The 27565-nt window shown below is 42.3% G+C and overlaps 1 protein-coding gene across 1 annotated transcript in view; it reads left to right on the top strand.

The window, feature by feature from the left end:
* Positions 1 to 27565, top strand: part of FANCD2 (FA complementation group D2) — a gene marked incomplete in the record, with an annotated part of 1113076 nt that overhangs the window by 448430 nt on the left and 637081 nt on the right. The window contains 1 exon segment of the mRNA XM_053689418.1: positions 97 to 228. Within this exon segment, the coding sequence (XP_053545393.1) occupies positions 97 to 228 (132 nt within the window).

Genomic DNA, 27565 nt, shown 5'->3' with positions numbered 1-27565 from the left:
GTTGAAAGTTACAAAAAAGTTTACTTGTGTTATATTTAGAATTGGTTTCTTTTAGGTTAGATTTCACCAGTTCACATCTCTTTGTTTCTTTTGCAGGAGGTAGTTGGGGCTCTGGTGACTCACGTGTGCAGCGGTTATGCTGCTGAAGTTGACGTCTCGCTAGATGTGCTCACTGACTTGGTATCTCTTCACCCTGCCAGCGTGGCTATGTATGCTGTCTTTGTAAAGGTTTGTAGTATCCTAGCTAACACGACTATGCCGGTAATGTCATTTTATTAAGAATGTTTATAAATAATCCCTTCAGTAGGATTTATTTGAAAAATCATTAAAAAGATGCATAAATCATTAGAGTACAAAACTACAGGATTGTAAAACCCCTTGATGACACAATGTATTCTGTATGTTGCATGTCATTAAGGGTGTTCTTCCCAGTAATAGTGCAGGTCTTTCCTTTAATGGCTATATGTGCTTTCACTGCTTGCCTCACTCCAAGGCATTTGATTATAGCACCGTGTTACTGCTGGTGGCGAGACCCATGCTACTTAACCCCTTAGATTAAAAGCAACATCCAATGACAGCTGGCGTACCCTGTATGTTCAAGAGACATGAGACAAGAGAGTCCACAGCTGCATTCCTTACTTGTGGGAAATACTGAACCTGGTCACCAGGAGGAGGCAAAAACACCCCAGCCAAAGGCTTAAATACCTCCCCCACTTCCTCATAACTCCAGTCATTCTTTGCCTTTCGTCACAGGAGGTTGGCAGAGAAGTGTTAGAAATTCAGAGGTTCCAGAGGCCAAATTGCCTGATGAACCTTTAATTCCTAAATTGGATAGAGTTTGAGGACAGGGTGGTACCTCATTCTTCCCTACTCCTGTTAGATGGCGAACATTATTAAGAATGAATGGGACAGGATTGGATTCCTTTTCCCCCTCTTCTCCCATTAGCAAATTGTCTCCTGTCCTGGACTCAATGGAGTTGTGAGGTTCTATCCCTAAATGGGATGGCGTTATCTTCACCTTTGCTAAATGTACCACTATCCCGCTTGAGGATAGTTCTTCGTTTGAAGAGCCCATGGATAAAAGATGGAATTCCGGGTAAGAAAGATGTTTCAACATACGGGATATTTGTTTCAACCGGTGGTGGCTGTTGTTACTGGACAAACTACCTTCTGGTGTGACTCTCTATAGGATTTGATCAGGGTGTAAGATCTGTTCAACGTTATTCAGAAAATATTTACGGCCTAGAGGGTCGTTAATTCTTTTATCTGTGCTGATATTAGGCAGCTTATTCGCTTGAATGCTATTACTTCAGCTTTTTCTGTTCAGGCCCGTCGGGCTCTGGTAAGTCATGGTCTGCGGATATGACTTTTCCCTCCCTTTAAGGGAATTATTTTGTCTGGTCCAGGCTTGGTCTCCACGGTCACAGGGGGCAAGGGTGCCCTCCTACCGCAAGTGTATATGAACTAATCTAAGGGACGATTTTCGTTCTGATAAAGCCCATGTCAGCAGTCCTCCGCTAAGCCAGAGCAAACAAAGAGCTCTTGTAAGCCGGCTCAGTCCTGGAATAAATCTGACTCGAGTCAAACAGGCGTCAGTGATACTGACTGCTCCCACTTGGCTGCAAAGGATATGGTTTGCGGATCTAGTGGGGTTGTCATCTCCTCCATGGAAGTTACCTTTTCGCAGGGATCTGCTGACCAAGGTCTCTTTGTTCATCAATGTCTAGATTCTCTAAGGCTGACTGCGTGGAGATTGAACGCTTAGTCCTAGCCAAGAGAAGGTTTTCTGAGAGAGTTATTTTTACTCTCATTCAAGCTTGTAAGCTGGTTGCTCATCACATCTATCATAAGGTGTGGAGGACCTACTTATTCTGTTCTCCAGGATGAACTGGAGAAGGGCTTTTCTGCAATTCCCCTGAAGGGACAGTTTTCAGCCCTCTCTGTGTTACTGCACAAGAGGTTTGCCGAGCTTCCAGATGTGCAGCCATTTGTTAAGGCTCTTCTGGGATCAGACCTGTGTTTAGATCTAAGGCTCCTCCTTGGAGTTTAAATCTTGTCCTTAAGGTTTTGCAACGGGCTCCGTTGGAGCCTATGCATGAAGTAGACATTAAATTGTTATCTACTGAGATTGCTGCCTTGCAATGCGACCCTCCTTATCCGGTGTTTCATGCCGATTAGGCTGTTCTACGAACCAAGTTAGGTTTTCTTCTTAAGGTTGTGTCAATTCGCAACATCAATCAAGAGATTGTGGTTCCTTTCTTATGTCCTAATCCTTCTTCGTCGAAGGAACGTTTACAATGTATTTCTGGATGTGGTTAGTGCCTTGAACTTCTATCTTCGAGCCACGAAGGAATTTAGACAAACCTCTTTCTCTGTTAGTTCTCTTTTTCGGGAAGCGTAGGAGTCAGAGGGCCTCTTTGACTTCCTTATCTTTTTGTCTGAGGAGTGTCATCCGTTTAGCATAGAAACGGTGGGACATAAGCCTACTCTGAGGATTACGCTCATTCTACGAGAGCAGTGGTTCCTCTAGGGCCTCTATGGATCAGATTTTTAAGGCGGCTTTCTGGTTCTCCTTACATACTTTTTCCAAAATTTTACAAGTTTGATGTTTTTGCTTCTGTTGAAGCAGCCTTCGGGAGAGGCTGTAGTGCCCTCAGATTAGGGTCCGCCTCTCTTTTTTCCCTCCCGTTAGCATGCCGTGTACTCTAGAGCTTGGGTATATGTTTCCCACAAGTAAGGAATGCAGCTGTGGACTCTTCCCATATTAAGATGGAAAACATAAATTATGCTTACCTGATAATTTAATTTCCATTTGTATGGGAAGAGTCCACAGCTCCCGCCCGTGTTCTCCGATGGGCGGGCCTGAATTTGAAATGTTTTTTTCTGGCACCTTTTTCACCCTGATATTTCTCCTACTGTTCCTAGTTCCCTCGGCAGAATGACTTGGGTTATGAGGAAGTGGGGGAGGTATTTAAACCTTTGGCTGAGGTGTCTTTGCCTCCTTCTGGTGGCAAGGTTCAGTATTTCCCAGCTGTGGACTCTTCCCATACAGATCGAAATGAAATTATCAGGTAAGCATAATTTATGTTTCTGTGATTCAGATAGAGCATACCATTTCTCTTGTTAAGTGTAGTCAGTCCACGGGTCATCCATTACTTATGGGATTATATCTCTTCCCCAACAGGAAGTTGCAAGAGGATCACCCAAGCAGAGCTGCTATATAGCTCCTCCCCTCACATGTCATATCCAGTCATTCTCTTGCAACCTAACTAAAGATAGGTCGTTGTGAGAGGTCTGTGGTGTTTTTAAACTTAGTTTATTTCTTCAATCAAAAGTTTGTTATTTTAAATGGCACCGGAGTGTGCTGTTTGTTTCTCAGGCAGCATTAGAAGAAGAATCTGCCTGCGTTTTCTATGATCTTAGCAGACGTAACTAAGATCCACTGGCTGTTCTCACACATTCTGAGGAGTGAGGTAACTTCAGAAAAGGGGAATAGCATGCAGGGCCCCCCTGCAAACGAGGTATGTGCAGTAAATTATTTTTCTAAGCAATGGAATTGACTGAGAAAATACTGCTGATACCAATGTAATGTAAGTTCAGCCTTAAATGCAGTGGTAGCGACTGGTATTAGGCTGATGAGTGTGTGTACACTGAAGTATTTTTCTAGGGAATGGAATTTGACTCAGAAAATACTGTTAATACTGAAGTAATGTATGAGCCTTAACTGCAGTAAAAGCAACTGGTAGCAGGCTTATTAATAACACTTCATAACTTTTAAAATGTATGTTCAAAACGTTTACTGGCATGTTAATCGTTTTTTGTGAGGTACTTGGGGATAAAACTTATTGGGGCATGATTTTTACCACATGGCTAACTTTTGTTTCTGCATAGAAACAGTTTTCTGAGCTTCCCCACTGTTGTAATATGAGTGGGAGGGGCCTATTTTAGCGCTTTTTTGCGCAGTAAAAATTCAGTCAAAATTTTCCTACTTCATCCTCCATGATCCAGGACGTCTCTAGAGAGGTCAGGGGTCTTCAAAATTCATTTTGAGGGAGGTAATCAGTCACAGCAGACCTGTGACAGTGTGTTTGACTGTGATAAAAACGTTAATTATTAAATTGTTATCCGTTTTTGGGTATTAAGGGGTTAATCATCCATTTGCTGGTGGGTGCAATCCTTTGCTAACTTAATACATTTACTGTGAAAATTTGGTTGCTATAACTAATTTGGTTCATTGTTATTTCAACTGTGACAGCTTTTTGTGCTTCTTAAAGGCACAGTAGCGTTTTTTATATTGCTTGTAAATTTATTTGAAAAGTATTTTCCAAGCTTGCTAGTCTCATTGCTAGTCTGTTTAAACATGTCTGACACAGATGAATCTGTTTGTTCACTATGTATGAAGGCCAATGTGGAGCCCCATAGAAAGATGTGTACTAAATGCATTGATGTAACTTTAAATAAAAGTCAGTCTTTACATGTAAAGAAATTATCACCAGACAACGAGGGGGAAGTTATGCCGACTAACTCTCCTCACGTGTCAGTACCTTCGCCTCCCGCTCAGGAGGTGCGTGATTTTGTGGCGCCAAGTACATCAGGGAGGCCCTTACAAATCACTTTGCAAGACATGGCTACTGTTATGACAGAAGTATTATCTAAATTGCCAGAATTAAGAGGCAAGCGTGATAGCTCTGGGTTAAGGACAGAGCGCGCTGATGATGTGAGAGCCATGTCCGATACTGCGTCACAATTTGCAGAACATGAAGACGGAGAGCTTCATTCTGTGGGTGACGGATCTGATCCAGGGAGACTGGATTCAGAGATTTCTAATTTTAAATTTAAGCTTGAGAACCTCCGCATATTGCTAGGGGAGGTATTAGCGGCTCTGAATGATTGTAACACGGTTGCAATTCCAGAAAAATTATGTAGGTTGGATAGATACTATGCGGTACTGGTGTGTACTGACGTATTTCCTATACCTAAAAGGCTTACAGAGATTATTGGCAAGGAGTGGGATAGACCCGGTGTGCCTTTTTCCCCTCCTCCCATATTTAGGAAAATGTTTCCTATAAGACGCCACCACACAAGACTTATGGCAGACGGTCCCTAAGGTGGAGGGAGCAGTTTCTACTTAAGCTAAGCGTACCACTATCCCGGTGGAGGATAGTTGTGCCTTTTCAGATCCAATGGATAAAAAATTAGGTTACCTTAAGAAAATGTTTGTTCAACAAGGTTTTATCTTACAGCCCCTTGCATGCATTGCGCCTGTCACTGCTGCGGCGGCATTCTGGTTTGAGTCTCTGGAAGAGGCCATTCGCACAGCTCCATTGGATGAAATTATGAACAAGCTTAAAGCGCTTAAGCTAGCTAACGCATTTGTTTCTGATGCCGTTGTACATTTAACCAAACTTACGGCTAAGAACTCCGGATTCGCCATCCAAGCGCGCAGAGCGCTATGGCTTAAATCCTGGTCAGCTGACGTGACTTCTAAATCTAAATTGCTTAATATTCCTTTCAAAGGGCAGACCTTATTCGGGCCCGGCTTGAAAGAAATTATCGCTGACATTACGGGAGGTAAGGGCCATGCTCTGCCTCAGGACAGGGCCAAATCAAAGGCCAAACAGTCTAATTTTTGTGCCTTTCGTAACCTCAAGGCAGGAGCAGCATCAACTTCCTCCGCTCCAAAACAGGAAGAAGCTGTTGCTCGTTATAGACAGGGCTGGAAAACTAACCAGTCCTGGAATAAGGGCAAGCAGGCCAGAAAACCTGCTGCTGCCCCTAAGACAGCATGAAGAGAGGGCCCCCTATCCGGAAACGGATCTAGTGGGGGGCAGACTTTCTCTCTTCGCCCAGGCTTGGGCAAGAGATGTCCAGGATCCCTGGGCGTTGGAGATCATATCTCAGGGATATCTTCTGGACTTCAAAACTTCTCCTCCACGAGGGAGATTTCATCTTTCAAGGTTATCAGCAAACCAAATAAAGAAAGAGGCGTTTCTACGCTGTGTACAAGACCTCTTACTAATGGGGGTGATCCACCCAGTTCCACGGACGGAACACGAGCAAGGATTCTATTCAAATCTGTTTGTGGTTCCCAAGAAAGAGGGAACCTTCAGACCAATCTTGGACTTAAAAATCCTAAACAAATTCCTAAGAGTTCCATCATTCAAAATGGAAACTATTCGAACCATCCTACCCATGATCGAAGAGGGTCAGTACATGATCACAGTGGACTTAAAGGATGCCTACCTTCACATACCGATTCACAAGGATCATTATCGGTACCTAAGATTTGCCTTCCTAGACAGGCATTACCAGTTTGTAGCTCTTCCCTTCGGGTTAGCTACGGCTCCAAGAATCTTTACAAAGGTTCTGGGCTCACTTCTGGCGGTACTAAGACCGCGAGGCATAGCGGTGGCTCCGTACCTAGACGACATTCTGATACAAGCGTCAAGTTTTCAAACTGCCAAGTCTCATACAGAGATAGTTCTGGCATTTCTGAGGTCGCATGGGTGGAAGGTGAACGTGGAAAAGAGTTCTCTATTACCACTCACAAGGGTTCCCTTCCTAGGGACTCTTATAGATTCTGTAGAGATGAAAATTTACCTGACGGAGGCCAGGTTATCAAAACTTCTAAATGCTTGCCGTGCCCTTCATTCCATTCCACACCCGTCAGTAGCTCAGTGCATGGAAGTAATCGGCTTAATGGTAGCAGCAATGGACATAGTACCATTTGCGCGCCTGCATCTCAGACCGCTGCAATTGTGCATGCTAAGTCAGTGGAATGGGGATTACTCAGATTGGTCCCCTCTACTTAATCTGGATCAAGAGACCAGAGATTCTCTTCTATGGTGGCTTTCTCGGCCCCACCTGTCCAAGGGGATGACCTTTCGCAGGCCAGATTGGACGATTGTAACAACAGACGCCAGCCTTCTAGGTTGGGGCGCAGTCTGGAATTCCCTGAAGGCTCAGGGATCATGGACTCAGGAGGAGAAACTCCTCCCAATAAATATTCTGGAGTTAAGAGCAATATTCAATGCTCTTCTAGCTTGGCCTCAGTTAGCAACTCTGAGGTTCATCAGATTTCAGTCGGAGAACATCACGACTGTGGCTTACATCAATCATCAAGGGGGAACCAGGAGTTCCCTAGCGATGTTGGAAGTCTCAAAGATAATTCGCTGGGCAGAGTCTCACTCTTGCCACCTGTCAGCGATCTACATCCCAGGCGTGGAGAACTGGGAGGCGGATTTTCTAAGTCGCCAGACTTTTCATCCGGGGGAGTGGGAACTTCATCCGGAGGTCTTCGCTCAACTGATTCATCGTTGGGGCAAACCAGATCTGGATCTCATGGCGTCTCGCCAGAGCGCCAAGCTTCTTTGTTACGGATCCAGGTCCAGCGGTGCTGATAGATGCTCTGACAGCCCCTTGGGTCTTCAACATGGCTTATGTGTTTCCACCATTTCCGATGCTTCCTCGACTGATTGCCAAGATCAAACAGGAGAGAGCATCGGTGATTCTGATAGCGCCTGCGTGGCCACGCAGGACCTGGTATGCAGACCTAGTGGACATGTCGTCCTGTCCACCATGGTCTCTGCCTCTGAGGCAGGACCTTCTAATTCAGGGTCCTTTCAACCATCCAAATCTAATTTCTCTGAGGCTGACTGCATGGAGATTGAACGCTTGATTCTATCAAAGCGTGGCTTCTCGGAGTCGGTTATTGATACCTTAATACAGGCTAGGAAACCTGTTACCAGAAGAATTTACCATAAGATACGGCGTAAATATTTATATTGGTGCGAACTCAAGAGTTACTCATGGAGTAAGGTTAGGATTCCTAGGATATTGTCTTTTCTACAAGAGGGTTTAGAAAAGGGCTTATCCGCTAGTTCGTTAAAGGGACAGATTTCTGCTCTGTCTATTCTTCTACACAAGCGTCTGGCAGAAGTTCCAGACGTTCAGGCTTTTTGTCAGGCTTTGGCTAGGATTAAGCCTGTGTTTAAGACTGCTGCTCCGCCGTGGAGCTTAATCTTAGTTCTTAACGTTCTGCAAGGCGTTCCATTTGAACCCCTTCATTCCATTGATATCAAGCTGTTATCTTGGAAAGTTCTGCTTTGATGGCTATTTCCTCGGCTTGAAGAGTCTGAGTTATCTGCCTTACATTGTGATTCTCCTTATCTGATTTTTCATTCAGACAAGGTAGTTCTGCGTACTAAACCTGGGTTCTTACCTAAGGTAGTTTCTGACAGGAATATTAATCAAGAGATTGTTGTTCCTTCATTGTGTCCTAACCCTTCTTCAAAGAAGGAACAACTTTTGCATAATCTGGACGTAGTCCGTGCCCTGAAGTTCTATTTGCAGGCAACTAAAGATTTTCGTCAAACTTCTTCCCTGTTTGTCGTTTACTCTGGACAGAGGAGAGGTCAAAAGGCTTCGGCTACCTCTCTCTCCTTTTGGCTTTGTAGCATAATACGTTTAGCCTATGAGACTGCTGGACAGCAGCCTCCTGAAAGAATTACAGCTCATTCTACTAGAGCTGTGGCTTCCACCTGGGCCTTTAAAAATGAGGCCTCTGTTGAACAGATTTGCAAGGCTGCAACTTGGTCTTCACTTCACACCTTTTCAAAATTTTACAAATTTGACACTTTTGCTTCTTCGGAGGCTATTTTTGGGAGAAAGGTACTTCAGGCAGTGGTTCCCTCCGTTTAAAGTTCCTGCCTTGTCCCTCCCTTCATCCGTGTACTTTAGCTTTGGTATTGGTATCCCATAAGTAATGGATGACCCGTGGACTGACTACACTTAACAAGAGAAAACATAATTTATGCTTACCTGATAAATTTATTTCTCTTGTAGTGTAGTCAGTCCACGGCCCGCCCTGTCTTTTAAGGCAGATCTAAATTTTAATTAAACTCCAGTCACCACTGCACCCTATGGTTTCTCCTTTCTCGTCTTGTTTCGGTCGAATGACTGGATATGACATGTGAGGGGAGGAGCTATATAGCAGCTCTGCTTGGGTGATCCTCTTGCAACTTCCTGTTGGGGAAGAGATATAATCCCATAAGTAATGGATGACCTGTGGACTGACTACACTACAAGAGAAATAAATTTATCAGGTAAGCATAAATTATGTTTTTTAACAACTTTCTACTTTACTTCTATTACCAATATTGCTTCTATCTCTTCATTTCCTTTATTGAAGGAGCAGCTATACACTCCTGGGAACTAGCTGAACATTGCAGAGTTATAACATATAATTAAGCCAATGATAAGAGGTATATATGTGCAGCCACCAATCAGCAGCTAGTGTCCAGCTCCTGGGCCTACCCTAGGTACGATTTTCAAAAAAGGATACCAAGAGAATGAAGCAAATTAGATGATAGAAGTCAATTGGAAAGTTGTTTAAAATGGTATGTTCTATTTGAATCATTAAATTAAATGTTTGTGTTTCGTGTCCCTTTAAGGAGTTAAAGTGAAGAGCAGGTTTTTTTTAATTACGGTCTCTTTAAAGGGACACAAAACCCAAACGTTTTCATTCATGATTCAAATAGAGAATACAATTTTTTTTTTTAAGCATTTATTTATTAGCCAAGATAATATCCAAGAACAAAGAAAAACATTGAACACACAGTATAGTCCATAAATTATACATAGATTTTTCGTTCAATACTGTATTTGACTGTGCATACGTTTATATTTTAACTGATCATTATATTGATATAACATATTCAGCTTACTCATTGACATTACTTGGAGTTTTTATTTTTACCCCCCCCCCCCCCTGAACCCGCCCCCCCGTGCAGAGAAAAAAAAAAAAAAAAAAGGCCACTTCTACCACTGCTCTCTTCCCTCTCAGTATCTACCAGTTTCCTAACAAAACAATTTCTGTATTCCTAAAAGGAAAGATTATATGATTCATTTCTACCACTGAAAATATTCTTAAAAAGACTGCCCATTTATCAAAAAATCTTTTGATGTCCTGGTCATTATTTATATCCGTATCTCTCTGTTCTAAAATGCATTGCTTTTTCAAGCAATTTTTGATCTCAGAGATGCTTGGAATTACATGTTTTTTCCACTTTTTACAAATTAAATATCTGGTAGCGAGGATAGTAGAAATTACTATTTCTCCAACATAGGTGTGTCCGGTCCACGGCGTCATCCTTACTTGTGGGATATTCTCTTCCCCAACAGGAAATGGCAAAGAGCCCAGCAAAGCTGGTCACATGATCCCCCCTAGGCTCCGCCTTCCCCAGTCATTCTCTTTGCCGTTGTACAGGCAACATCTCCACGGAGATGGCTTAGAGTTTTTTGGTGTTTAAATGTAGTTTTTATTCTTCAATCAAGAGTTTGTTATTTTAAAATAGTGCTGGTATGTACTATTTACTCTGAAACAGAAAGGAGATGAAGATTTCTGTTTGTAAGAGGAAGATGATTTTAGCAACCGTTACTAAAATCGATGGCTGTTTCCACACAGGACTGTTGAGATGAAGTAACTTCAGTTGGGGGGAACAGTGTGCAGACTTTTGCTGCTTGAAGTATGACACATTTCTAACAAGACTTGGTAATGCTGGAAGCTGTCATTTTCCCTATGGGATTCGGTAAGCCATTTTAATAACAAGTTATAAAGGGCTTCACAAGGGCTTTAAAGACTGGTAGACATTTTTCTGGGCTAAAACGTTTGTTTTATAAACATGTTTAATGGTTTATTACTTTGAGGAGTTAATTTTATCTTGGGAATTTTGATAAAAAAGACGGCAGGCACTGTATTGGACACCTTTTTCACTGGGGGCCTTCTCTAGTCATAGGCAGAGCCTCAGTTTCGCGCCACTAATGCGCAGTTGTTTTTTGGGAAGCAAAGCATGCAGATGCATGTGTAAGGAGCTCTGATACACTGAAAAAGCGTGCTGAAGGCGTCATTTGGTATCGTATTCCCCTCTGGGCTTGGTTGGGTCTCAGCAAAGCAGATACCAGGGACTGTATAGGGGTTAAATGTAAAAACGGCTCCGGTTCCGTTATTTTAAGAGTTAAGACTTTCAAATTTGGTGTGCAATACTTTTAAGGCTTTATGACACTGTGGTGAAATTTTGGTGAATTTTGGACAATTCCTTCATACTTTTTCGCATATTCAGTAATAAAGTGTGTTCAGTTTAAAATTTAAAGTGACAGTAACGGTTTTATTTTAAAACTTTTTTGTACTTTGTTATCAAGTTTATGCCTGTTTATCATGTCTGTACCATCAGATAGACTATGTTCTGTATGTCAGGAAGCCAAAGTTCCTTCTCATTTAAATAGATGTGATGCATGTGATAGTGAAAATGATGCCCAAGATGATTCCTCTAGTGAGGGGAGTAAGCATGGTACTGCATCATCCCCTTATGTGTCTACACCAGTCTTGCCCACACAAGAGGCCCCTAGTACATCTAGTGCGCCAATTCTTCTTACTATGCAACAATTAACGGCTGTAATGGATAATTCTATTAAAAACATTTTAGCCAAAATGCCCACTTATCAGCGAAAGCGCGACTGCTCTGTTTTAGATACTGAAGAGCATGAGGGCGCCGATGATAATGGTTCTGACATGCCCTTACTCCAGTCTGAAGGGGCTAGGGAGGTTTTGTCTGAGGGAGAAATTTCAGATTCAGGAAAAATTTCTCAACAAGCTGAACCTGATGTTATTACGTTCAAATTTAAATTGGAACATCTCTGCACTCTGCTTAAGGAGGTGTTATCTACCCTGGATGATTGTGACAATTTGGTCATTCCAGAGAAATTATGTAAGATGGACAAGTTCCTAGAGGTCCCGGTGCCCCCCGAAGCTTTTCCTATACCCAAGCGGGTGGCGGATATTGTAAACAAAGAATGGGAGAGGCCCGGCATACCTTTTGTTCCTCCCCCTATATTTAAGAAATTGTTTCCTATAGTCGACCCCAGAAAGGACTTATGGCAGACAGTCCCTAAGGTCGAGGGGGCGGTCTCTACTTTAAACAAACGCACTACTATCCCTATAGAGGATAGTTGTGTTTTCAAAGATCCTATGGATAAAAAGTTAGAAGGTTTGCTTAAAAAGATGTTTGTTCAGCAAGGTTACCTTCTACAGCCAATTTCATGCATTGTTCCTGTTACTACAGCAGCGTGTTTCTGGTTTGATGAACTAGAAAAGTCGCTAGATAAGGATACCTCTTATGAGGAGATTATGGACAGAATTCGTGCTCTTAAATTGGCTAATTCTTTTACTCTAGACGCTACCCTGCAATTAGCTAGATTGGCGGCGAAAAATTCAGGGTTTGCTATTGTGGCGCGCAGAGCGCTTTGGCTAAAGTCTTGGTCAGCGGATGCGTCATCCAAGAACAAATTGCTTAATATTCCTTTCAAGGGGAAAACGCTGTTTGGCCCTGACTTGAAAGAGATTATTTCAGATATCACTGGGGGAAAGGGCCATGCCCTTCCTCAGGATAGGTCTTTCAAGGCTAAAAATAAGCCTAATTTTCGTCCCTTTCGTAGAAACGGACCAGCTTCAAGTTCTACACCCTCTAAGCAAGAGGGTAATACGTCTCAGGCCAAGCCAGCCTGGAGGCCAATGCAAGGCTGGAACAAAGGTAAGCAGGCCAAGAAACCTGCTACTGCTACAAAGACAGCATGAGATGTTGGCCCCCGATCCGGGACCGGATCTGGTGGGGGGCAGACTTTCTCTCTTCGCTCAGGCGTGGGCAAGAGATGTTCTGGATCCTTGGGCCCTAGAAATAGTCTCCCAAGGTTATCTTCTGGAATTCAAGGAGCTACCCCCAAGGGGAAGGTTCCACAGGTCTCAATTGTCTTCAGACATAAAAAAACAGGCATTCTTACATTGTGTAGAAGACCTGTTAAAAATGGGAGTGATTCATCCTGTTCCATTAAAGGAACAAGGGATGGGGTTCTACTCCAATCTGTTCATAGTTCCCAAAAAAGAGGGAACATTCAGACCAATCTTGGATCTCAAGATCTTAAACAAATTTCTCAGGGTTCCATCGTTCAAAATGGAAACCATTCGAACAATTCTTCCTACCATCCAGGAAGGTCAGTTCATGACCACGGTGGATTTAAAGGATGCGTATCTACATATTCCTATCCACAAGGAACATCATCAGTTCCTAAGGTTTGCCTTTCTGGACAAACATTACCAGTTTGTGGCACTTCCATTCGGATTAGCCACTGCCCCAAGAATTTTCACAAAGGTACTAGGGTCCCTTCTAGCGGTGCTAAGACCGAGGGGCATTGCAGTAGTACCTTACTTGGACGACATTCTGATTCAAGCGTCGTCCCTGCCACAAGCAAAGGCTCATACGGACATTGTCCTAGCCTTTCTCAGATCTCACGGGTGGAAGGTGAACGTAGAGAAAAGTTCTCTATCTCCGTCAACAAGAGTCCCCTTCTTGGGAACAATAATAGACTCCTTAGAAATGAGGATTTTTCTGACAGAAGCCAGAAAATCAAAACTTCTAAACTCTTGTCAAGTACTTCATTCTGTTCTTCTTCCTTCCATAGCGCAGTGCATGGAAGTAATAGGTTTGATGGTTGCGGCAATGGACATAGTTCCTTTTGCGCGAATTCATCTAAGACCATTACAACTGTGCATGCTCAGACAGTGGAATGGGGATTATACAGACTTGTCTCCAACGATTCAAGTAGATCAGAGGACCAGAGATTCACTCCGTTGGTGGCTGACCCTGGACAACCTGTCACAAGGGATGAGCTTCCGCAGACCAGAGTGGGTCATTGTCACGACCGACGCCAGTCTGGTGGGCTGGGGCGCGGTCTGGGAACCCCTGAAAACTCAGGGTCTTTGGTCTCGGGAAGAATCTCTTCTACCGATAAACATTCTGGAACTAAGAGCGATATTCAATGCTCTCAAGGCTTGGCCTCAGCTAGCAAAGGCCAAATTCATAAGGTTTCAATCAGACAACATGACGACTGTTGCGTATATCAACCATCAGGGGGGAACAAGGAGTTTCCTGGCGATGGAAGAAGTGACCAAGATAATTCAATGGGCGGAGACTCATTCCTGCCACTTGTCTGCAATCCACATCCCAGGAGTGGAAAATTGGGAAGCGGATTTTCTGAGTCGTCAGACATTTCATCCGGGGGAGTGGGAACTCCATCCGGAAATCTTTGCCCAAATAACTCAATTATGGGGCATCCCAGACATGGATCTGATGGCTTCTCGCCAGAACTTCAAGGTTCCTTACTACGGGTCCAGATCCAGGGATCCCAAGGCGGCTCTAGTGGATGCACTAGTAGCGCCTTGGACCTTCAACCTAGCTTATGTGTTCCCACCGTTTCCTCTCATTCCCAGGCTGGTAGCCAGGATCAAACAGGAGAGGGTATCGGTGATCTTGATAGCTCCTGCGTGGCCACGCAGGACTTGGTATGCAGACCTGGTGAATATGTCATCAGCTCCACCATGGAAGCTACCTCTGAGACAGGACCTTCTTGTTCAAGGTCCGTTCGAACATCCGAATCTGGCCTCACTCCAACTGACTGCTTGGAGATTGAACGCTTGATTTTATCAAAGCGAGGGTTCTCAGATTCTGTCATTGATACTCTTGTTCAGGCTAGAAAGCCTGTAACTAGAAAAATCTACCATAAAATATGGAAAAGATATATCTGTTGGTGTGAATCTAAAGGATTCCCATGGAACAAGATAAAAATCCCTAGGATTCTATCCTTTCTTCAAGAAGGTTTGGAGAAAGGATTGTCTGCAAGTTCTTTGAAGGGACAGATTTCTGCTTTATCTGTTTTACTTCATAAAAAGCTGGCGGCTGTGCCAGACGTTCAAGCTTTTGTTCAGGCTCTGGTCAGAATCAAGCCTGTTTACAAAAATTTGACTCCTCCCTGGAGTCTCAATCTAGTTCTTTCAGTTCTTCAGGGGATTCCGTTTGAACCCCTACATTCCGTTGATATAAAGTTATTATCTTGGAAAGTTTTGTTTTTGGTTGCAATTTCTTCTGCAAGAAGAGTTTCAGAGTTATCTGCTCTGCAGTGTTCTCCTCCATATCTGGTGTTCCATGCAGATAAGGTGGTTTTGCGTACTAAACCTGGTTTTCTTCCGAAAGTTGTTTCTAACAAAAATATTAACCAGGAGATAGTCGTGCCTTCTTTGTGTCCTAATCCAGTTTCAAAGAAGGAACGTTTATTGCACAACTTGGATGTAGTTCGTGCTCTCAAATTTTACTTAGCAGCTACTAAGGATTTCAGACAAACATCTTCTTTGTTTGTTGTTTATTCTGGTAAAAGGAGAGGTCAAAAAGCACAGCTCACTCCACTAGGGCTGTGGCTTCCACATGGGCCTTCAAGAACGAGGCTTCTGTTGATCAGATATGTAAGGCAGCGACTTGGTCTTCACTGCACACTTTTACCAAATTCTACAAATTTGATACTTTTGCTTCATCTGAGGCTATTTTTGGGAGAAAGGTTTTGCAAGCCGTGGTGCCTTCCATCTAGGCGACCTGATTTGTTCCCTCCCATCATCCGTGTCCTAAAGCTTTGGTATTGGTTCCCACAAGTAAGGATGACGCCGTGGACCGGACACACCTATGTTGGAGAAAACAGAATTTATGCTTACCTGATAAATTACTTTCTCCAACGGTGTGTCCGGTCCACGGCCCGCCCTGGTTTTTTAATCAGGTCTGATGAATTATTTTCTCTAACTACAGTCACCACGGTATCATATGATTTCTCCTATGCATATTCCTCCTTTACGTCGGTCGAATGACTGGGGAAGGCGGAGCCTAGGGGGGATCATGTGACCAGCTTTGCTGGGCTCTTTGCCATTTCCTGTTGGGGAAGAGAATATCCCACAAGTAAGGATGACGCCGTGGACCGGACACACCGTTGGAGAAAGTAATTTATCAGGTAAGCATAAATTCTGTTTTCTCCAACATAGGTGTGTCCGGTCCACGGCGTCATCCTTACTTGTGGGATATTCTCTTCCCCAACAGGAAATGGCAAAGAGCCCAGCAAAGCTGGTCACATGATCCCTCCTAGGCTCTGCCTACCCCAGTCATTCTCTTTGCCGTTGCACAGGCAACATCTCCACGGAGATGGCTAAGAGTTTTTTTGGTGTTTAAATGTAGTTTTATTCTTCAATCAAGAGTTTGTTATTTTAAAATAGTGCTGGTATGTACTATTTACTCTGAAACAGAAAAGAGATGAAGATTTCTGTTTGTAAGAGGAAAATGATTTTAGCAACCGTTACTAAAATCGATGGCTGTTTCCACACAGGACTGTTGAGATGAATTAACTTCAGTTGGGGGAAACAGTGGGCAGACTTTTGCTGCTTGAGGTATGACACATTTCTAACAAGACTTGGTAATGCTGGAAGCTGTCATTTTCCCTATGGGAACCGGTAAGCCATTTTCTTAGTTTAGTATAAGAATAAAGGGCTTCACAAGGGCTTTAAAGACTGGTAGACATTTTTCTGGGCTAAAACGATTACTTTATAAGTATATTTAATGGATGTTAACTATAAATAGTTCTTTTAATCTTGGGGATGTATTAAAAAAAGACGGCAGGCACTGTATTGGACACCTTTTTCACTGGGGGCCTTTTCTAGTCATAGGCAGAGGCTCATTTTCGCGCCCCTAATGCGCAGTTGTTTTTGGAAAGCAAGGCATGCAGATGCATGTGTGAGGAGCTAAGAACCACTGAAAAAGCTTATTGAAGGCGTCATTTGGTATCGTATTCCCCTCTGGGCTTGGTTGGGTCTCAGCAAAGCAGATACCAGGGACTGTATAGGGGTTAAATGTAAAAACGGCTCCGGTTCCGTTATTTTAAGAGTTAAAGCTTTCAAATTTGGTGTGCAATACTTTTAAGGCTTTAAGACACTGTGGTGAAATTTTGGTGAATTTTGAACAATTCCTTCATACTTTTTCACATTTTCAGTAATAAAGTGTGTTCAGTTTAAAATTTAAAGTGACAGTAACGGTTTTATTTTAAAACGTTTTTTGTGCTTTGTTATCAAGTTTATGCCTGTTAAACATGTCTGAACCATCAGATAGACGATGTTCTGTATGTTTGGAAGCCAAGGTTCCTCCCCATTTAAATATATGTGATGAATGTGACATAGTGTCCAGACAAAGTAGGGACAATGATGCCACTGATAATGATGTTGCCCAAAATGATTCCTCAAGCGAGGGGAGTAAGCATGGTACTGCATCATCCCCTTCTGTGTCTACACCAGTCTTGCCCACACAAGAGGCCCCTAGTACATCTGGTGCGCCAATCCTTCTTACTATGCAACAATTAACGGCTGTAATGGATAATTCTATTAAAAACATTTTGTCCAAAATGCCTACTTATCAGAGAAAGCGCGATTGCTCTGTTTTAGATACTGAAGAGCATGAGGACGCTGATGATAATGGTTCTGACATACCCTCACGCCAATCTGAAGGGGCCAGGAGGGAGGTTTTGTCTGAGGGAGAAATTTCAGATTCAGGAAAAATTTCTCAACAAGCTGAACCTGATGTTATTATTTTTAAATTTAAATTGGAACATCTCCGCGTTCTGCTTAAGGAGGTGTTATCTACTCTGGATGATTGTGACAATTTGGTCATTCCAGAGAAATTATGTAAGATGGAGAAGTTCCTAGAGGTCCCGGTGCCCCCCAATGCTTTTCCTATACCCAAGCGGGTGGCGGACATTGTAAATAAGGAATGGGAAAGGCCCGGCATACCTTTTGTTCCTCCCCCTATATTTAAAAAATTATTTCCTATGGTCGACCCCAGAAAGGACTTATGGCAGACAGTCCCCAAGGTCGAGGGGGCGGTTTCTACTCTAAACAAACGCACTACTATCCCTATAGAAGATAGTTGTGCTTTCAAAGATCCTATGGATAAAAAATTAGAGGGTTTGCTTAAAAAGATGTTTGTTCAGCAAGGCTACCTTCTACAACCAATTTCATGCATTGTTCCTGTCACTACAGCAGCGTGTTTCTGGTTCGAAGAACTAGAAAAGTCGCTCAATAAAGACTCTTCGTATGAGGAGGTTATGGACAGAGTTCAAGCACTTAAATTGGCTAACTCTTTTATCTTAGACGCCACTTTGCAATTAGCTAGATTAGCGGCGAAAAATTCAGGTTTTGCTATTGTGGCGCGCAGAGCGCTTTGGCTAAAGTCTTGGTTAGCGGATGAGTCCTCCAAGAACAAATTGCTTAACATCCCTTTCAAAGGTAAAACGCTATTTGGCCCTGACTTGAAAGAGATTATTTCAGACATCACTGGGGGAAAGGGCCACGCCCTTCCTCAGGATAGGTCTTTTAAGGCTAAAAATAAGCCAAATTTTCGTCCCTTTCGCAGAAACGGACCAGCCTCAAATTCTACACCCTCTAAGCAAGAGGGTAATAGTTCTCAAACCAAACCAGCCTGGAGACCGATGCAAGGCTGGAACAAGGGTAAGCAGGCCAACAAACCTGCCACTGCTACTAAAACAGCATGAAGTGTTGACCCCCGATCCGGGACCGGATCTGGTGGGGGGCAGACTCTCTCTCTTTGCTCAGGCTTGGGCAAGAGATGTTCAGGATCCTTGGGCGCTAGAAATAGTTTCTCAAAGTTATCTCCTGGAATTCAAGGAACTACCCCCAAGGGGGAGGTTCCACAGGTCTCAATTGTCTTCAAACCAAATAAAAAGACAGGCATTCTTACATTGTGTAGAAGACCTGTTAAGAATGGGAGTGATTCATCCTGTTCCATTAGGAGAACAAGGGATGGGGTTTTACTCCAATCTGTTCATAGTTCCCAAAAAAGAAGGAACATTCAGACCAATTTTAGATCTCAAGATTCTAAACAAATTTCTCAGGGTTCCATCGTTCAAGATGGAAACCATTCGAACAATTCTTCCTACCATCCAGGAAGGTCAATTCATGACCACGGTGGATTTAAAGGATGCGTATCTACATATTCCTATCCACAAGGAACATCATCGGTTCCTAAGGTTTGCCTTTCTGGACAAGCATTACCAGTTTGTGGCACTTCCATTCGGATTAGCCACTGCTCCAAGGATTTTCACAAAGGTACTAGGGTCCCTTCTAGCGGTGCTAAGACCAAGGGGCATTGCAGTAGTACCTTACTTGGACGACATACTGATTCAAGCGCCGTCTCTGTCAAAAGCAAAGGCTCATACGGACATTGTCCTAGCCTTTCTCAGATCTCACGGGTGGAAAGTGAACATAGAAAAAAGTTCTCTGTCCCCGTCAACAAGTGCTCCCTTCTTGGGAACAATAATAGACTCCTTAGAAATGAAGATTTTTCTGACAGAGGCCAGAAAATCAAAACTTCTAAGCTCTTGTCAAGTACTTCATTCTGTTCTTCTTCCTTCCATAGCGCAGTGCATGGAAGTAATAGGTTTGATGGTTGCGGCAATGGACATAGTTCCTTTTGCACAAATTCATCTAAGACCATTACACCTGTGCATGCTCAGACAGTGGAATGGGGATTATACAGACTTGTCTCCGACGATCCAAGTAGATCAAAGAACCAGAGATTCACTCCGTTGGTGGCTGAACCTGGACAACCTGTCACAGGGAATGAGCTTCCGCAGACCAGAGTGGGTCATTGTCACGACCGACGCCAGTCTGGTGGGCTGGGGCGCGGTCTGGGAACCCCTGAAAGCTCAGGGGCTATGGTCCCGGGAAGAATCTCTTCTCCCGATAAACATTCTGGAACTGCGAGCGATATTCAATGCTCTCAAAGCTTGGCCTCAACTAGCAAAGGCCAAATTCATAAGGTTTCAATCAGACAACATGACGACTGTTGCATATATCAACCATCAAGGGGGAACAAGGAGTTCCCTGGCGATGGAGGAAGTAACCAAAATAATTCAATGGGCGGAGAATCACTCCTGCCACTTGTCTGCAATCCACATCCCAGGAGTGGAAAATTGGGAAGCGGATTTTCTGAGTCGTCAGACTTTCCATCCGGGGGAGTGGGAACTCCATCCGGAAATCTTTGCCCAAATAACTCAATTATGGGGCATTCCAGACATGGACCTGATGGCGTCTCGTCAGAACTTCAAGGTTCCTTGCTACGGGTCCAGATCCAGGGATCCCAGGGCGACTCTAGTAGATGCACTGATAGCGCCTTGGACCTTCAACCTAGCTTATGTATTCCCACCGTTCCCTCTCATTCCCAGGCTGGTAGCCAGGATCAATCAGGAGAGGGCTTCGGTGATCTTGATAGCTCCTGCGTGGCCACGCAGAACTTGGTATGCAGACCTGGTGAATATGTCATCGGCTCCACCATGGAAGCTACCTTTGAGACAGGACCTTCTTGTTCAAGGTCCATTCGAACATCCGAATCTGGCTTCGCTCCAACTGACTGCTTGGAGATTGAACGCTTGATTTTATCAAAGCGTGGGTTTTCAGATTCTGTCATTGATACTCTTGTTCAGGCTAGAAAGCCTGTAACTAGGAAAATTTACCATAAAATATGGAAAAAGTATATTTGTTGGTGTGAATCTAAAGGATTCCCATGGAACAAGATACAAATTCCGAAGATTCTATCCTTTCTACAGGAGGGTTTGGAGAAAGGATTATCTGCAAGTTCTTTGAAGGGACAGATTTCTGCTTTATCTGTTTTACTTCACAAAAAACTGGCAGCTGTGCCAGATGTTCAAGCTTTTGTTCAGGCTCTGGTTAGAATCAAGCCTGTTTACAAACCTTTGACTCCTCCTTGGAGTCTCAATTTAGTTCTTTCAGTTCTTCAAGGGGTTCCGTTTGAACCCTTACATTCCGTAGATATTAAGTTACTATCTTGGAAAGTTTTGTTTTTGGTTGCAATTTCTTCTGCTAGAAGAGTTTCAGAGTTATCTGCTCTGCAGTGTTTTCCTCCTTATCTGGTGTTCCATGCAGATAAGGTGGTTTTGCGTACTAAACCTGGTTTTCTTCCGAAAGTTGTTTCTAACAAAAATATTAACCAGGAGATAGTTGTGCCTTCTTTGTGTCCGAAACCAGTTTCAAAGAAGGAACGTTTGTTACACAATTTGGATGTAGTTCGTGCTCTAAAATTCTATTTAGAGGCTTCAAAGGATTTCAGACAAACATCTTCTTTGTTTGTTGTTTATTCTGGTAAAAGGAGAGGTCAAAAAGCAACTTCTACCTCTCTCTCTTTTTGGCTTAAAAGCATCATCCGATTGGCTTATGAGACTGCCGGACGGCAGCCTCCTGAAAGAATCACAGCTCACTCCACTAGGGCTGTGGCCTCCACATGGGCCTTCAAGAACGAGGCTTCTGTTGATCAGATATGTAAGGCAGCGACTTGGTCTTCACTGCACACTTTTACCAAATTTTACAAATTTGATACTTTTGCTTCTTCTGAGGCTATTTTTGGGAGAAAGGTTTTGCAAGCCGTGGTGCCTTCCATCTAGGTGACCTGATTTGCTCCCTCCCATCATCCGTGTCCTAAAGCTTTGGTATTGGTTCCCACAAGTAAGGATGACGCTGTGGACCGGACACACCTATGTTGGAGAAAACAGAATTTATGCTTACCTGATAAATTACTTTCTCCAACGGTGTGTCCGGTCCACGGCCCGCCCTGGTTTTTTTAATCAGGTCTGATGAATTATTTTCTCTAACTACAGTCACCACGGTATCATATGATTTCTCCTATGCATATTCCTCCTTTACGTCGATCGAATGACTGGGGTAGGCGGAGCCTAGGAGGGATCATGTGACCAGCTTTGCTGGGCTCTTTGCCATTTCCTGTTGGGGAAGAGAATATCCCACAAGTAAGGATGACGCCGTGGACCGGACACACCGTTGGAGAAAGTAATTTATCAGGTAAGCATAAATTCTGTTTCTTTCGTTGTCCAGTCTACCAGGTTCTTTTTTTAGACAGAATATTATCTGATACAATGTTAATGAAGGACATACTTTCTTTAACACATTCTTGAGCCAATATTCGACTTTGGCCCAAAGATTGTTAATCCTTGGACAATACCAAAACATGTGAATTAAATCGGCTGCCTGAAGCGAGCATTTAGGGCACTTATTAAATCCACTATTGACACACTTAGCACCTCTCTTAGGGGTAAAATATGCCCCATGTAGGAGTTTGACATGTGCCTCTCTCCAGGTTGCAGACAATGTACAATGTTGTTTGAGCAACTTTCTTAATTGATAATTGAATAGTGTTTGTTCCAATATTACTCTGTGGGATTAATAAATTCCAAAACGCAACCAGGTTTGCCAACACCGAAGTTCCTTTGTTTATACTCAGAAGATAATAACATGGTGCATTCGACATATGACCAATTTTTGTTAGAACCAACCAATTTTCCAATATACCTAATCCCCATTCCCAGCCCGTTTTCCTGATTAGGTCTTGGGCAAAGTGTCTTAATTGCAAATATGCAAAAAAGTCCTTATTGGACAAATCAAAATTCATTTTTAAGTTCTGAAATGTTTTAATATATTTCCCTTCTATGTCTATAATTTGAGATACCTTTGTTAATCCAGCTATATGCCATTTTCTAAAGACCTGCGAATCCAAGCCTGCTTGAAAAGTGGGGTTACCTATTATAGGTAAGAAATGTGATGCTCTTTTATTAATTAATAGAATGGATGATATTTTATGCCAAGCTTTAAGTGGGTTAAGAATAGTTTTAAATCTTTTAATTTACGCTGGAATTTCTTTTGGTTCTAAATGTGTTAACGCAACTAAAGAATATGGATAGCAGACACTAGACTCGAGATCATTATTTAGTACATAGTTCTTAGACGAAATCCAATCTACTACATTACGAGCTAGGAAGGAAAAATTATAGAGCCTTATATCAGGTAAAGCAAGGCCTCCACTTTCTCTTGGTACTGAAAGTTTCATACGAGATATTTTTGACCTTTTATTCTGCCACAAGAATTGAGTAAGAGAAGTATTTATCGACCTAATATCCTTCCCTAGGAGAATTATCGGCGTATTTTGGAGTATGTACAATAATTTTGGGAGAAGGGCCATCTTAAAAAGGGCTATCCTTCCAGAGAGTGATATTGGGAGTTTTTGCCAGATCAAAAGTTTTTCCTTGATCGTTTTTATTACTGGAGGGATATTCAAAGCATATACGTCTGAACTTCTTTTCGGGATATAAATCCCTAAGTATTTAAAAGAGTCTATTACTTGGTGAAAGGGGGTTTTCAGTATAGAAGTACTATTTTTCCTCAACCAAAGTAACTCTGACTTAGCCATGTTTACTTTATATCCGGAAAATGAGCCGAATTGTTCCAAAATCTGAAAAAGTTTTGGTAAGTTTTCTTTAGTATTTGCCAAGTAAAGCAGCAGGTCATCTGCATAGAGGCCAATTTTTATTTCAGTGTTGCGAATTTTTATACCATCTAAAAGATGGCGAATTTTGATTGCCAAAGGCTCAATGGAGATATTAAATAAAAGCGGGGAGAGAGGACAACCCTGTCTCGTCCCTCTGCCTAAAAAGATAGAAGATGAAATAATATTATTCACGATCAATTTTGTGAATGGCTGTTTATATAAATTTTCAATAAATTCCAAAAATTTGCCCCTAATACCAAAGTGCCTTAGTGAGGTTTTAATGTGATCATAAAATATAGAATCAAAGGCTTTTTCAGCGTCGATAGAAATAATGGCAAGGTCAGGTTTGCCCTCTCCCCCGTTATTTGATTTAGACATAACCTCATAATATTCCGTCACCAGTAGTGCTTCTCTGATTTTTGCAGCCGAGTTACGATTATTTATAAAGCCTGATTGATCAGTATGAATTATCTCTGAGAGGATCCCTTGAAGTCGGGATGCTAAAATCGCAGTGAGAATTTTATAATCAGAATTTAGCAAAGCGATTGGTCTATAAGATTCTTTACAGTTAGGGTCCTTTCCGCCTTTTAGTATAAGAGTTGTATATGAACTAGAAAATGAAGAAGGGATACAATTACCTTTTATAAAAAAAGTATTAAAAAGAGTACAAAGATGTGGGGTAGCCTCGCTAGACAAAATCTTATAAAATTCATTCGGAAGACCATCTGGGCCTGCTGCTTTATTCAAAGAGAGTTCAGATATTATTTTCTCTATTTCTTCTATAGAGATAGGAGCATTTTAACTGTTGGACATCTCTATTGTAATTTTGGGATGTTTCAAATCCCTCCAGAAGTCCAAAGATTTCTGTGAATCGCTTGTTTTAAATGAATACAACTCCTGGTAATATTCATAAAATGCTTTTGAGATGTCCTCTGGTTTAGAGATCAGTAGCCCCTTATCATGCAGTTTATCTATTACAGATTGTTTTTTCTCATTTTTAATTAGTTTGGCAGCATCTTGCCCGATTTATTCCCATATCTATATAACTTGGCCTCCATTCTTAGTTCTCTTTGTGTTTCCTGTGCCAGTACAAAGGTATCTCTCTCATTCTTTGCCTTTACATATTTTTCCCAATTTAATGGTGTTTTATCAAGTATTAGTCAGACATTGACATGACTCCTTTTCTCTGAATCTAATTTTTTTTTTGTAAAGCAATGTTATATGAAAGTATCTCCCCTCTCATTACTGCCTTCGCAGTATCCCAAAATAGTTCAGGGCGGTTCACAAATTCTTTATTGAAGTGTACATATTCCTTATATTTATTTACAAGCCAATTCTTGAACTTCATCTCTGACTTCAGATAGGGAAAAAAAAAGCGCGATACAGCGGGACGTGGGTGTGAAAGTTGAAATTCAAGCACAATTGGTGCGTCATCTGAGAGGAGGATTGACATTATATCTGATTTTACCCCATTCATTAACATACGTTCATCAATTAGGAATATGTCAATTCTAGAGAGTGTTTTATGCGCCTTCGAGAGGCAAGTAAAGCTCTGAATAGAGGGGTTTTGATGTCTCCAAACATCTCGAAGCGCTAGGTTTTGCATGATTCTTTTAAACATCTTACACTCTAGATTATCTTTTTTTTTGTTTCAGCTGTTTAACTTCTCGCCTTAACCTATCAATTGGGCTTTGTGGAGCCATGTTAAAATCTCCTCCCAGAATCAAACATCCTTCTGTGTAGGCTAAAAGTTTAGACTGGAGAGAGATCCAATAATTTGGGTCAAATACATTAGGGCCATATGTATTGCACAATGTATACATCCTCTGAGAGATCTTCACCTTTAGCATGACATACCTCCCCGCTGGATCAGCCTCAAAGTGTATCACTTCAGTGTTAATTTTTTTCCCAATTAATATTGCTACCCCCCTCTTTCTCTTCACACTGGGTGCAAAATATATTTCCTTTACCCAAGCTGCCTTAAGTTTTAAAGATTCTTCTACTGATAAGTGGGTTTCTTGAATAAAACCAATATCGGTCTGAATCTTTTGGAGCAAATATTCACTTGGGACTCTTAATCAACTGCTTCCCCACTCATCAGCTCCATCTCAGCACAACAGTAGCGCTTGTGTTGTGTCCCACCGCAGCCTTACTGAATCCAAGTCAGTGCACACCCCCTCTCACACAGCACCAGTGGGAGAGGAGGAGAGTCCACCGCAGATGAAACTGGGGATAAGGATAATCTGCACTGCTCTCCTCTTTCCACACAATACCAGCGGCGAAGGATGGGGTAAAAAGAGAAACCCCCAAGAATCCTCAGGCGGTGCCACAAAATTTAGTCCTGCAGAAGAGGAGGTAATCCCTTCTAGCCTTGGCAATATGTGATCCGGTCTGAGGGCAGGGGGCAAGGAGAGGTGAGGAGTCACTTACAAGGAATCTTCTGAGGGCAAAGAGAAGGGAGAGGGTAGCGGCAGATATCTGTCTCGGCTCGCTGTTTGATCCTTTTCAGATAGGTATGGTGAAATATAAACCCATCACGGGTAGATACTGTGCATAAGACTCACCTCCTCTCACGCAGCATCGGTGGGAGAGGAGGGAGAGATGAATGCAGGGTTTCTTTGAAGACTGTCTTACAGTAGCGTTTATGAAGAAAGTATAAGTAGCAAGTCTTTACAAGCTGAAAGCATGTCAGCGTAGTGGGTTGTTTGTTCCACTACCAAGGCTCCGGTAGCGGTGTAAAAAGCTGTCCGATTAGCTAGCCCAACATCTAGGCTTGGCGCGGGAGAGCTCCGCCAACAGCAGTAGGACTGGAGTGCCAAACGCTTAGCACCTGCGTTAAGCTCCTCCTCCGGAAAACCATCCCTGAGCATGCCATTTTAAGAGACTTTCCAATTTCAGAGAATACAATTTTAAACAACTTTCCAATTTACTTCTATTATTACATTTTTCTTAATTATTTTGGTATTCTTTGTTGAAGGAGTAGCAATCTGGGATAGCTGAACACATTGGCTAAAACAATGACAAAAAGCACCCAGTAGTGCATTGCTGCTCTTGAGCCTTTCTAGGTATGATATTTAACAAAGTATTCTGAAGGTACAAAGTAGAAATCAATTGTATAATTGCTTAAAATTGCATGCTCTATTTCAATTGTGAAAATTTAATTTTGACTTGACTGTCCCTTTAAAATAATTTATTATAAATTATTTCACCTTATAGTAATAATTAGTCAACCTGGCACCAAAGGTGGAAGTAAGTGCTTGTTCCACCCTCTTTATCAATTCATCACTATTTTGTTGTCTAATATTTGTTATACATTTTTGTTCTTCCTGGTTTGTGACACACTATTGTAATACTTAGCTCCTGTGTATACTAATATGATATGATGAACAGCCTGAGTTCATTACAGATGCTCCAGGAAATAAATTGCACTGCTGTGCACAAGACTAATAACTGTGTGTTTCTTCTGTTATGTGTGATCAGTCCACGGGTCATCATTACTTCTGGGATATAACTCCTCCCCAACAGGAAATGCAAGAGGATTCACCCAGCAGAGCTGCATATAGCTCCTCCCCTCTACGTCACTCCCAGTCATTCTCTTGCACCCAACGACTAGATAGGATGTGTGAGAGGACTATGGTGATTATACTTAGTTTTTATAACTTCAATCAAAAGTTTGTTATTTTACAATAGCACCGGAGCGTGTTATTGCCTCTCTGGCAGAGTTTGAAGAAGAATCTACCAGAGTTTTTACTAGGATTTTAACCGGAGTAGTTAAGATCATATTGCTGTTTCTCGGCCATCTGAGGGAGATAAAAGCTTCAGATCAGGGGACAGCGGGCAGATGAATCTGCATTGAGGTATGTAGCAGTTTTTATTTTCTGAATGGAATTGATGAGAAAATCCTGCCATACCGTTATAATGACATGTATGTATACTCTACACTTCAGTATTCTGGGGATGGTATTTCACTGGAATTACTCTGTTAAAAGTACATTAAACCTTTGAATAGGTATTTATTATGTTAAAGTTTTTGCTGGAATGTAGAATCGTTTGCATTTTCTGAGGTACTGAGTGAATAAATGTTTGGGCATTATTTTTCCACTTGGCAGTTGCTTGTTTTAAATTGTGACAGTTTCGTTTCTCTCTCACTGCTGTGTGTGAGGGGGAGGGGCCGTTTTTTGGCGCTCTTTGCTACGCATCAAAAATTTCCAGTCAGTTACTCTTGTATTTCCTGCATGATCCGGTTCATCTCTAACAGAACTCAGGGGTCTTCAAACTTCTTTGGAGGG

This window comes from Bombina bombina, chromosome 7, assembly GCF_027579735.1.
Source record: "Bombina bombina isolate aBomBom1 chromosome 7, aBomBom1.pri, whole genome shotgun sequence".
Lineage (NCBI taxonomy): Eukaryota > Metazoa > Chordata > Amphibia > Anura > Bombinatoridae > Bombina > Bombina bombina.
The sequence above is the reverse complement of the archived record's forward strand: the minus strand, read 5'-3'. Positions and strand labels throughout refer to the sequence as shown.